This window comes from Lepidothrix coronata, unplaced genomic scaffold (assembly GCF_001604755.1).
Source record: "Lepidothrix coronata isolate B3197 unplaced genomic scaffold, Lepidothrix_coronata-1.0 Scaffold62, whole genome shotgun sequence".
Lineage (NCBI taxonomy): Eukaryota > Metazoa > Chordata > Aves > Passeriformes > Pipridae > Lepidothrix > Lepidothrix coronata.
Genome location: NW_016690242.1, coordinates 3427409 through 3439442, shown reverse-complemented (window position 1 = coordinate 3439442; position 12034 = coordinate 3427409). Strand labels below are relative to the sequence as shown.

Genomic DNA, 12034 nt, shown 5'->3' with positions numbered 1-12034 from the left:
GCATGCACCTATTCTGGCCCTGCTCTTGCCCCCCAGAATCAATTACAGATCGCCTTTGATATTTTTCTCAACCTATACGGATAATTTTTTTCCTGAAAAAGTCTATATTTTTCCAGGCAACACCCTGTGCCACACACATGGATGGAAACAAAGTGGGAGGTAATATGCAGCGAAATGGCCACCGAAGTAACCAAGAGCACCCTTTTCACATAACTACAGTACCACTGTATTTAACTCTTGGGAGAGCTGAACATCACTGTTAACAATGGATGAAACCACTGGCAGGAACTCAAACCCCACATACTGCATGCAGATGATTTTAATAAGATACAGTGTTTAGACCACAAAGGATACACTCCAGAGTAGCTCTATATATATTTGTTTACTTAATTGAAGGGGTGGAATACCATAGGCAGCCTAAATACTGCATTTATTTTATGCACAGCAGTCAGTCTAGTGTCACAGACACAGTATACACTACCCTTCTATGAAGTTAATTACTTAGCCCTCATCTAGATTAATGTCTGTTGTGATTTATTTCTTTGCAATTCACCAGCAGAGTCTGATTTAACTAGTGCTGCCTTAGTAAAAAGAAGACAAAATATTAGCTTCTATCAAAAAACCCCAACAATCTCAAACAAAAACTGAATCAGCTTTCAGCAGACTTTGACTTTTTTCTTCTAAGAACAGTAGCTGCTGAATTGTTACACAGTTAATGGCAAATTATGTTTTGAATACCAAGCTAACAATGGTGTTATTTTAATAATTTATATGTAATGTGCAAAGATACACTGTATAAAGGGCCTACATAGGAACTGAAGCATTTGAATGTCCATTAATTCTTTTGAAAACTTAGTACTCTTTGTCTGCATCAGTCATCTTGATGCCAGTCTAACATGAGAACAGAGTAAAATATAGCCCGTAAATTATACATACATGACACATAAATGCATGTTAACAGAACATTAAGACTGCAGACTGTAACACTTCAAAGATAGGAAATGTCAGAGTTAAAGCTAACTCCCTCAGTTTGAGCATGTTACTCATTTTGCCTTATGACACTGTCTTTAATCTTAAAAAAAAAAAAAAGTAAGAAACAACAAAACCTGTGCTAGAAGCAAACACCAATTATGAAAAACTCCACCCTGAAGGATTACAACTTGATAGGGTATATGGAAAAGAAAACAAGGAAGTGAAAAGTATCTTTAATTGTAGACAGTTCCACCTCTAATACCAGAGTTGGCTCATGCTGATGTCCAAGCTATCAAACAGATTATGCCTTCCTCAACTAATGTATCACAATGCTGCACTTGATATAGACTACAGAGGATAAAATATTCAGTAATCACCAGTCACCAGAAAGAGGTGACTGAAAATTGCAATTTAAATAATTTTATTTCCTTAAATCATCTCTTATTTTTAAAAAAGTAACACTGACTATAAGCTTATAGCTTGTTCTTAAGCCCACTGAAGTGCTTCCACTTAGTCATGTTGGGAGGAGCCTCTCCTATGTGTCTCCTCAAGTGATACTTTCAGTGGCGGAGACTATTGGCCTGTAAGTCCTTGGAAACAGAAGAGATTTAATATAATTAATCAGCCACAGGAGCAGAAAGAGCATCTGCCATGCTTCAGGAAAGCCAACAGTTTTGATTCAACAGAGCTGATGCCCTAAAAAACAAAGTTCTTGTAGTTCCTACCATTCCACTTCTTCTGTAACGGCATCAATTTACAGGTGGATTGAGAAAAACATTCAGTCATGCTGCCTGCCATTCATCTCCCATGGGGATCTCAGTCCTGCTCCGATTGTCATTTCTCAAAGCCATTGAAAACTCCACGAATTTTTCACATGACTGTCAGGACATTTAACATTTAGAGCTAAGGGATCAGGAATTCCTCCTCTACCAAATTATGTTATCAGTTGTCATCACGGCACAAGAAAGCCTAAAAATACTAAATGAATCAAAACTAGAAGGAGCCCATAACCTATTGTTCTTTCCAATATCTACATTTTTTTTACTGACAACCACATTGACTGGAAGAACGAGCCCATGAGTTTCACTGGAAGTACCACCAGAGCTTCAGTCCATGGGGTAGCTGCACTGGCAGAGGTGCCTCCCTGGAAGTTCAGCTGAGTGAAGGACTATTGCCTCAGGGAAGGGAATAAACCATCTTCAGCTCAGCTTGCTTTCTATCTAAACCAAGTTGGCCGTGTCCATGTCACGATTCATGCCCAGAAATCCGGCAGAGTAGGAACTGTAAAGGACTTTTGCCAGAGCTTTTTGACTCTCAGTTGGCAAATGGACTCTCACCATAAGTAGCTTATGAACTGCTCAAAGATTTTAAGTTTGCAGGAGAGTTGCTGTTTTCTCTGAGATTTTGAATACATCCCATTATCTACAAAAGTTCATCCATGAAATAGCAGGGGGTTTTGTTATGTTCTTTTTCCTTTTTTTTTTTCTTCGTTTCAGATATAGATTCTTCCATCACTCTAGGCACTGGAGTATACATTTCACATTTAAATGAATATAGAATTTTAGCTGCAAAATAGGATGCATTAAGGCCTAGAGTTATCCTCAGCTGGTATTTAGGTTTTACTGTTACTTTCCAAGTCACAAATTAAGTATTTTTTCATGTTCAAAATACAGACCATTTTGCAAACCATAAAGATTGAAAACATAGTTAAGGATTCTCAAAATGAAAACTGCTACTGGATGTGACAGGTTGAAACCACAAAAGTACCATGAAGAAAATTAATTATACAAAGCAGCTCTTGTTCCTGGAGTGTTTTAACACCACAGTGATAACTCACGAATTCTAATGAAACTTGCAAATTGCTGCACACAAACTGAGCTTAAACTAAATTTTGTGTTTTTCAGAGAAAATGTTACCCAACAGAATAACTAGATATTTAAAATACATACTCTGTGACACTATTAACATGCATTGACTACAGCTGTATCCCCCCACAGTGTTCCAGGATACAGGGTCAGGACAGGGCAGACCAGCACTCATTCAGGTTTTACTGCCTCAGCTACAACTACCACAGAAAGCCTGGACACAGATTATCTTTTCCACTAAGCCTCTTGACAAGTTTTCAGGAGAAGCAGTAACTGAGGAGATAGTACTGAAGCCACCAGTAGTGCCGATGTGGACAGACTGGTATGTCCAATCTGGGCCTCCCTTTACCCCTTCTCTCTTGCCATTGCTTCCCAGTTCAGCAGGAAAATACCATACAGCTCTCTCTTCTCCCCCTTCTGCAGGCTTTACTGTGCAGAAAGGGAATGATCTCTTACAGCTTCTCTTCTGCCACTCTCATCACTTCGTTATCTGAGTGCCTTCTAATAGTGCATTAAGCTACATGATTAACTCCTGTCACATGTGGCTTGTTCTCTCTGATCCTCTCTGCAGGGGGAGGATCTGTGCCTTTGCAAAGGAAAAGGAAACATAAGTCAGCTTTAAAATAGTGTGCAAATTAATAAAAAGGACTAGGGCCAGATTTTTGTTGGTCGGTTGACTGGGTTTCTTAAGTCTTTTATTTCATATGATGAGGAGTTGAAGAATCATTTTAAAAGATATTTGTATCATATTGGAAACTCATGTCTTTTTACCCTGTGAAATTCTCCAGGGAACAAGTAAGCTGTCTCTGGAGAATTACTGAAATATTTCATCATAAGCAACTGGAAGCTAAGAATAAAGAATCAACTGAATTTTTAGTATAACTCTTTAAATCCCCCACCCTTTTCTGTCTGTTTTTACTAATGTCCGTTTACTTTCACTGTCTAGTCAATGAATGAGAAAAAGGATATTTTCATTAAAAATCTGGTACTTCCTCCTTTAATTTTATTAAGTAATATTCAGATAGTAGAATGAAAGTGGAATTTCGTGTTTACTTTTCTAGAGAGAGAAACAGAAGGAACTGTGTTGTTAACAAGAGCAAGCATACATCAGGGCATAGGCAGGAGAGTGACCCTGTACAGCAGGTGTGACCCACTGTAGTATCACACACAAGCACATCACGAAATCCTGTTGACAGGCTCTGCTTCCGAGAGGTCCTAATGCCTCTGCCCGCTCTGAAACTTCAGCCTTCTGATAGTTAAAAATATTATTCTAATTTTTGACTTGAATACATGACCAGCTTGCAGCCACATGCACTGTTGGCAGCATGTCCTCAGCTTCACTATTTCTCCCTCTCTGGCCCCAAGCACTCCTAGGATATGAAAGGATATGAAACATCTATATTGCCACCAGGTTCAGAGTTCCCTGGCTTAGTCACACCAAGTTCTTCTGCCTCTTCTTACAGGCTACTCTTCTCTCCCAGTAGCCCGGATCCACACCTCTCCCTGATATATCTCAAGTGTTCTTTTTTTAAAAAAATATACATTTTTAAACAAAAGAGTAAATGATTTTGCATCATCTTTTAAATAATATCTGTTTTATGAAGCTGCTTTGTAAGTCTGAAGGCCACGATGAAGGAGACTGAGAAGGGCAGAGAGCCACTGATTCCACATGATGTGCAAGAGGTGGCAGGGAAAGGGAAGCAAAAGGCCCTAGGCTGGCACTGGAGATAAAGAGCTCCAATCTTCAGCATCCAGCCTTAGGTAACTCAGATTAATTAGGCCATGGCTCGGTTTTCCCTTCCCTAATAAAGATTGTTATTAAGAACACAAGCCTCCATTACAGCTTCTTTAAGTATCAAAACACACTGAAAGAACAAGGTAACTACATATCCTTTTCCATTTCTTATCAGACTAGTATGACCTCACTGACAAGCACTCCACCACCAATATGCATGTATAGGGATATCACAAGTATAAATCTATACATTTTTATGTATGGATATAGCCAAGTTCCATTTTAAACTCTAAAAGTATATAAATGCTTGGTTTTAACTTACCAACATAACAACATTGTTTTTCTACAACAGAATAAACAAGTGCTTACAAAAAGACCTCAAAGCGTTCACAGTAACCTAAAGTAATGAATATTGTAATGAGAAACACAAGTATTTAGGGTGATAATGACTGGACTTTGCTCTACTTAGATCGGCTCACCCCCTATGGAGGCTACCAAAGCTTAAAGATTTTATCACCCTAGTAATCAGCAACGGGTAATGGCCTTCATAAAACACAGTAATTAAATTGACTGATTTCAAACTAGTGCATTTTTTTCATTAGGGAGTTCTTTTTTAACCTACTTCAAAAATCCCTTTGTGAATACTGACTATATCAGTCAAAATTCAAATGATGAGGGATGAGGAGCTTGTTCTTCTCAGTAGTTCAGATATTATTCAAGTAAAAAGCTGAAGTTCCTAGTATTTTTTTTTTTGGTCATCTCTAAATGCTTCCAGTTTTAAAAGTCTTTCAAGACTGAATATTATAAAACTGGGGGTAGAAGGGAAGCAAATCAAAACCTTAGCTCTTTACATTTTCCAAAAACTCGTAAGAGATTCTGCCATGTTAAAATATGCTTTTAAAATTCTCTGAGGCCAGCATTCCAACCTCCCTAGCAAAATATCAATGCTGAAATTCATGCAGTGCCACACAATCCATTTAATTATCCTTTATGCCTGGGTTGTGCATGTTGTTGTAACTACCATGTCTTACTTAATCTTTGAACACTTTTGAATAAAACTTGGTTGTAAGCACAACCCTTTATTATTGCTCAAATTTGCCTTCACAATACGTGCATGAGCCATTTATCTGTGTTCCAAGAATACTTGCAACACAACGGAGATTTTAAAATAAAACATTTTATGGTGAGTCTCAACTTCACTTTTGTGGCAAAAACATTTCCCAACTCAATATATGCTCTACAGAAGCTTTATGATGGCAAAAGCAAACCTACTGGAAAATCTACCTGGATGACTACGACACAAAACCTAGCTTCATATTTCTCTCTCTGGGCATACAGCAGTTTTTAACTGCATGAAAGAGATGCTGAATATGTTTTCCATATGACATCTATAGTGAAACACAGGGATCACAAGACAGGAGTACAAAGTACAAATCCTTCCCACTCTAGACAGAAAAACAAGTGACTCAATAGCCATGCTGAAATGTGAGAGTTGGTCACAAATATACACTTATTTTTGTCTAGAACCCAAAAAATCTCAGGGCAGCTGTTAAAGGCTGCTGAAATCAAAGGAAATTATTTTATAGGCACCAGCGGGATATTCCTTACTATACCACTTCATCCACATACTTCAGGCAGTTTTCAGCTCCTCCCTCACTGGTCATATACTCGAAAATGAGATACAGGATTAACACCTATCAAGGAGCAAATAGGGAAGTACACCAACAACCTAACATAGCAGCACTAAAAAGGCTCAAGTCAATAGTAGCTCTGAAACCTACCAAAAATCACATAAGCACCCGTATGATTCAGATTTCACTGTAAGGAAATGATGACAGAGGGAATAAGTGAACCAAGAATCCCAGGTAACTGCTTTCTTTGGCAGAGCCAGCCTTCCTGGAGAGTCTAGAAAAGGACGTTTTCTTACTTTCCTCACTTTTCTCCAGTTCCACCTGTCACAATAGCTACCTTTGAAAAGGATGACTAGAACCAATGGTCTGAAAGGCCGCCAAACAGATGCAACAGGTTGTCCTGTAACTAGTTCAACAAAATAATGTACTGCATTAAGCTACTCATGATTACAGTTTCAAACTCTGCAGTCCTGTGCTACAAACTTACTTTGTATTTCATTACAATCAAATAATAACTTGTTGATTTACAGTTTCTATCTATATACTCACAGTGCAAGCAGAATGTGACCTGGAAGAGATAAATGGGGAAAAAAAAGAAAAGAGAAATAATGGAAGGCAGATGAGAAGCTACTTCTTTCACAACCAAAGGTGCAAAGAGCATTCTCAATAAGCCAGGTAAGCAACAAACATGGTTGTTAGAGAATATTTATGACAGCATCCACTGTGTAACATCACTGAAGCGTGCACAATGGGAGCAAGCTTTCTAGAAAATATATCTACAAAACAGACATGCAGTTAGGTCTAACTATCAATCATCTGGACATGTGAATAAATCTAAAGTCAGTGGTCCATGTTCTGTTAAAATCAACTTCTACCATACAGAAATCTTGCTGCCCAGTAAATAAGCTAAAATATATTATACAAACTGTATAACATATTTTAGCTTCTGCTGCCCATAGAAGCTAAAATATATTATACAAACTATCAGAATAATAATATCACAGCTACTAGGCCAGCAAAAGTTTTAATATTTAGATCTTACTGAGAGTAAAGTCTACTTACAATGACTGGTTATATATTCTGGTTAAGTTATATAGGTTTAAGATCCTATCACATTGAAACAATCAGATTTTTGTGTGTTTTGGTTTTTATTTCATTTTATAATTTACATTCTTTAAGTCAGTGCTTACTGATCCACGAGAGCACATCTATATGGACTATTTAAGTCTCCTCTCCCCTGGAAGTGTGTGTGTAACTCCCATTAATGCTAATGGGCATAAAGCACACACATAGAGGAGAAAATAGACCCCTCACTGTGAAAATAAATGTGTTCAGTTATTTTCAGATGCGATGCTGAAATCAAACAACTAAAACTACATACTCTAAGGAGATAACATTGTACAGCCTAACTGAAAATGTCACCATTATTTTTAACTCCCTGGTCATGGACCCTGACATGTTCTTTATGTTTCTGACATTTCCTGTGTCATAAAAACCATGACTGGATAAAATATCAACAAGGGCCAAACCCTAAATTCTTACACAAGCAAAAGCATCCCAGATCTCACACTCCTTGCCTTCACAAAGGACGCAAGGTTAGCCCTCATGTCCTATGTTTTTCACTTCGGTCATATGTTTTCTCTTTACACCGTATGGGTTAATAGCAGCAGTAAACTTTACTGCTCTCTAGGATAGTTCCTTAAAACCATGATGAATCTACCAAAGTAAAAATTCCTACCAGTTATTTCTTTTCCTTAATGATTTGATAACCTGATGTTTTCCGTTTTAATCAAAATTAATGGAGTCAATGCTGTCTGTTTAAACAGGTAAGAAAAACTGTTTATCTGGTGATGCGAAATTCAAAGACACTGTGCTTTATTAAAATACAAATATAATCACATTTTTTTCTAATGGAAGCAATGTTTTATGCATTTACAGCTAATCTAACATGGTATTTGGAACAGTAACAAGAAAAGAAAGGTTTTAAAAAGGGCGCAGTATAAGTGGAGCATGAATGGTTTTGGCGAGTGTATTTAGGGTCTTTGTAAAGTGGCCTGCTGACTTTCTAATGCAAGTAATCACACCCATCTTCCCAAATCAGAGAGATGCACCTTCAAACAAGTGGATGCTACTGAGTTATCAGTCAGGCAGGGATGAGTTCTTCCAGTGATGAGGCCTTTTCAGAAGCTGATGTTGTAGGAGATGGGAAGAGCGATTGCTGAAAAGTCAACTGTCACAGCTTAGTGTCAGGATTTGCAACACTTCTGGGTCAAATACGAAAGTTAGGTCCTGCCAGGTGCTGTACAGTCCAGCTCCCAGCCCCTCGACCCCAGACACATGCTCACTCATCTATTCCTACACTGAGTCAGTTCATGAAGAAAAATACTCCAAAGAAAACAAACCAAACAAATAAATACTTCTCTCCTGATCTGCCTCCCACCACACAACATGAGTGCTAACAAGCACTGCTGCCTACACAAAAACTGGGCAGCGAGGAATATGGGTAGAGGTGGCTGGCAGGGGAAGGGCTGCCCCTTTTAAACTGTCAGACCAATCCCGCCACATCCCAAAATCAAACCCATACAAAAAGGACAGTCAAAGGAGGATGCCAGCTGAGACAAGGAACTGGCTAGTGACTGCACACTGAAGTAAAGCCATTTTTCTGCCAGACACTTCCAAAAGTGCATGTGCACGCTATGAGTCCCCCATGTGTCATGCCTGAGGACAGCTAAGCATGGATTCACTCATCAAAGAGCTCTTTATGGACTGGCATACAGGGTTAATGACCAAAGAGGCTGTTATTCACTGTACATGCCCCCTCAGTTCCAGACTCTTGAGCTGCAAAGAATTTCTGCATCTCACTTGAGGCTTTATAGTGAGAAAAGCTGGGCTGGAGAATATATGAACACCCTTCTTTTCCAAATCAGAAAAAGGCACTACAATACAGCAGCCCCAGTAGCATCTGAAGTTGTTGCAGTCCAGATCACCTCTTCTGAATTTGATACAGGAATTACGGCAGAGACTGATACTGCCAGAATGAACTAGGCAACAAATTAATGAGCTCCTTCATTCGTTACAGGAGATGAGGAGAGTTTACAATGGTCTGTCAGCAGCCATGTGGATGGACATCCATTGGTTTACATAACTGCATACAGAGCTGAGCTGGAGATCCTGAGGCTCTGCACGGGCAGGACATGCAACATCCGTGAAGCAAAGCCCTTTATGTACCACTGAACTGGACTCACACAAATCAATACTGTTGAATGACTCTCTTTTCTTCTTCAAGTAATAGAAGCCTGTCTTTTTTTATCCGGGTGTATCGCTGTGACTCATTTTGCAAGCTGACGTCTGATTACACAGAGGAAAGGCCAAAACCTTAAAATATTACTACTTCTGTATAGAACACTGAATCTATTTTCTCCTGAGTGAGTTTGCAGGAGTAAACAATCCTATGAATGATTTGGTGTATGATATGAAAAAGAGACATTTCTACAGCCCATCTCCCAGAAAAGATCACTCTGTGCTGTCATCAAAGACATTTCCATAGCCTGTCGTATCACTTGAAAGACAGAAAAAACACCTTTTCAGAACAATCATGTAAAAATGAAAAATAAATAAAACCAGCCTGACTTGCCAGCATCACAGTGGAAATCTGAGCACAGTAACCTTAGACAATTTAGAGATTATGCTAACAATATGGCAAGAAGTTTCAGCAAACATTTGTGAGGAAGGGCAACTCCTGCACAAGTGAATGCAATCCAAAAATATGAGTCACACACAAGCAATTTTGCTGTGGGCCATAAAATCACTTTATGAGAGTTACAGATAATTCTGTATGCATTCTATAATGTTTCCCTACTGTGTAGAGATGGATATCTCAGTATCCTATCACAGATAATGATGGAAAACAAATTCTCTACATAAAAGCTGATTGCTCAGAGATTCACTCTTAACTGTTCCAAGGGATTGTAATGCCAATGGAACACTTTATACAGCATTCATCAACAAAGAGGTAGATTCATCACTGCCAAACACACTGCAGTTTAGGTATTTGTTATAAGATGTAGCAGAGTGAATTGAGAGCAGCCTTAGACATAGAACATGCATCCTGCTATTCTCAGCACCTGCATACTCTTTTATCATGCATGCACCTACCATCCTCCACAATGACACCTCTCATTTCCTCCTGTTAGTACTTTTGCACATATTGAGACATATGAAGCATCATGCAGTATCAAAAGAACAGAGGCATTCTGTACCTGTCATGCTGAGAAAAATGTACAGCATTAAACCAGTCATAAAATAAGAGCTACTGGAAAGGTGAATCCTTCAGGACTAACTTCAGAACAGCACAGTCTCTTTTTGCACCTCGATTTTTCTCTTTATATTCTTTTAAGTTTGTCCAACTGTACCCATAGAACCATTAAAAAACCAGTTTTAAAAACAGTGAAAACTTTCAAAAGAGACTTCTCTCATGAGATTTTAATGAGTTAACTCTTTTACAAGGTAACTTTATGACTAACACACGTTGGCAACCCAAATTCAGTGGGGACTCCACTGAAAGAAATCTGGCTTATTCTTTCTCAAACTTGGATGTTTCAATCCCCAGGATGAACTTAACAAACAAACCAAACCAAACCCAAACAAACAAACAAAAAGCCAAACCAAACCCACGAAACTCCCCAAAACAATAATACCTCTCCAACATCATAGATCCATATGTGGCCTTCTGAATCACCAACTGCTACCTCCTTCCCAGCCTGGGCCCAGCGGACACGGTTGAGGGCAGAGGCTCCTTCTATGGTGACGCTGGCTGTGGGAACCTGTTGAAACAATAGGAACAGGAAGGACAATAAAATCACACTGCCTACAAACCCAGGGTCAGTTTTGAATGTCCTGCTTAGCTGGGTGAGCTAAAGTCCCTTGGCATTGCTGGAAGAAACACACAATCCTCAGTAGGGGGAGAAAAAAAAAGGGTTCATTATTTCTTTGATCACATGTGCTAAAAAGAGGAAAGAGTAAGAGATTGCAAGAGCAGGCAAGACTTTTCTGTGAGAAAGGGCTGTAAATGAAAGGGTTTTTTACCCCTTAATCCTGGAAACATGCAAAACTGCATCTGCTTTTTTTCTCAAAAGTCACTAAGATGACCAAGAACCAGCTGAGGGTAGGACTTAGCTTCAGTCCTGCCCTGGCTTCTGGACTCTGACTCAGGCCCGGATAACCTGACGGTCAGCAGACACATCCCTGTATTCATGCTGACACATCTTTTGAATCCATACTCACCTCTGCAGCTAGATGCAGAGGCAGAAACTTAAGTATTTATGTCAGAAAAGTCCTGAGCTAATCACTTTAGAGTGAGGACACAGCAGAAGTGAGAACAGCTGAGCTGACATTTAGGAACTCCTACAATATATTCCCACAATTCTCTTTTACATCCCCAGGAGATTACTTCTGCTTTAAATACACTTGGATGCTGTCTAATTTCCAACCCCCCTCCCTGCCCCAAGTCAACCAACTTAACAGGTGATCCACAAGAATACATAAAGATTCTGGTTAATGTGTGGGATGAATAAAGCAGCGAACATGATCATAGGAGAAGTATTTGTAATCTATGCTAGAATGAGGGCATCAAAAGATGCTGCAGAAGGAAGGAACTCTGTGGGTGTTTGTCCCAGATAGGTGGATCACTCAGTTGATTTAGGTCACCTCATAAGACAAATGACAGTAACCTGCAAGCCTGCTAATGCTCCACCCAGCTGCCTTTAATAGAAGAACCTGCCTGAGCAAGGAGCCTGTAGCTTGGCATAACAGTCTTCCAAACAAGGCTGTTT

The 12034-nt window shown here is 39.2% G+C and overlaps 1 protein-coding gene across 17 annotated transcripts in view; it reads right to left on the bottom strand.

Moving 5' to 3' along the window:
* Nucleotides 1–12034, bottom strand: part of DYNC1I1 (dynein cytoplasmic 1 intermediate chain 1) — a 186766-nt gene that overhangs the window by 7158 nt on the left and 167574 nt on the right. For 10 of the 17 annotated variants that reach the window (XM_017817660.1, XM_017817658.1, XM_017817659.1 and 7 more), the window contains 2 exons: nucleotides 10901–11026; nucleotides 6753–6771 (listed from right to left, as the gene is read on the bottom strand). In XM_017817660.1, the coding sequence (XP_017673149.1) occupies nucleotides 6753–6771; nucleotides 10901–11026 (145 nt within the window). The remainder of the gene's footprint in view (nucleotides 1–6752; nucleotides 6772–10900; nucleotides 11027–12034) is intronic. The other 7 variants (XM_017817669.1, XM_017817666.1, XM_017817668.1 and 4 more) reach the window with 1 other exon arrangement.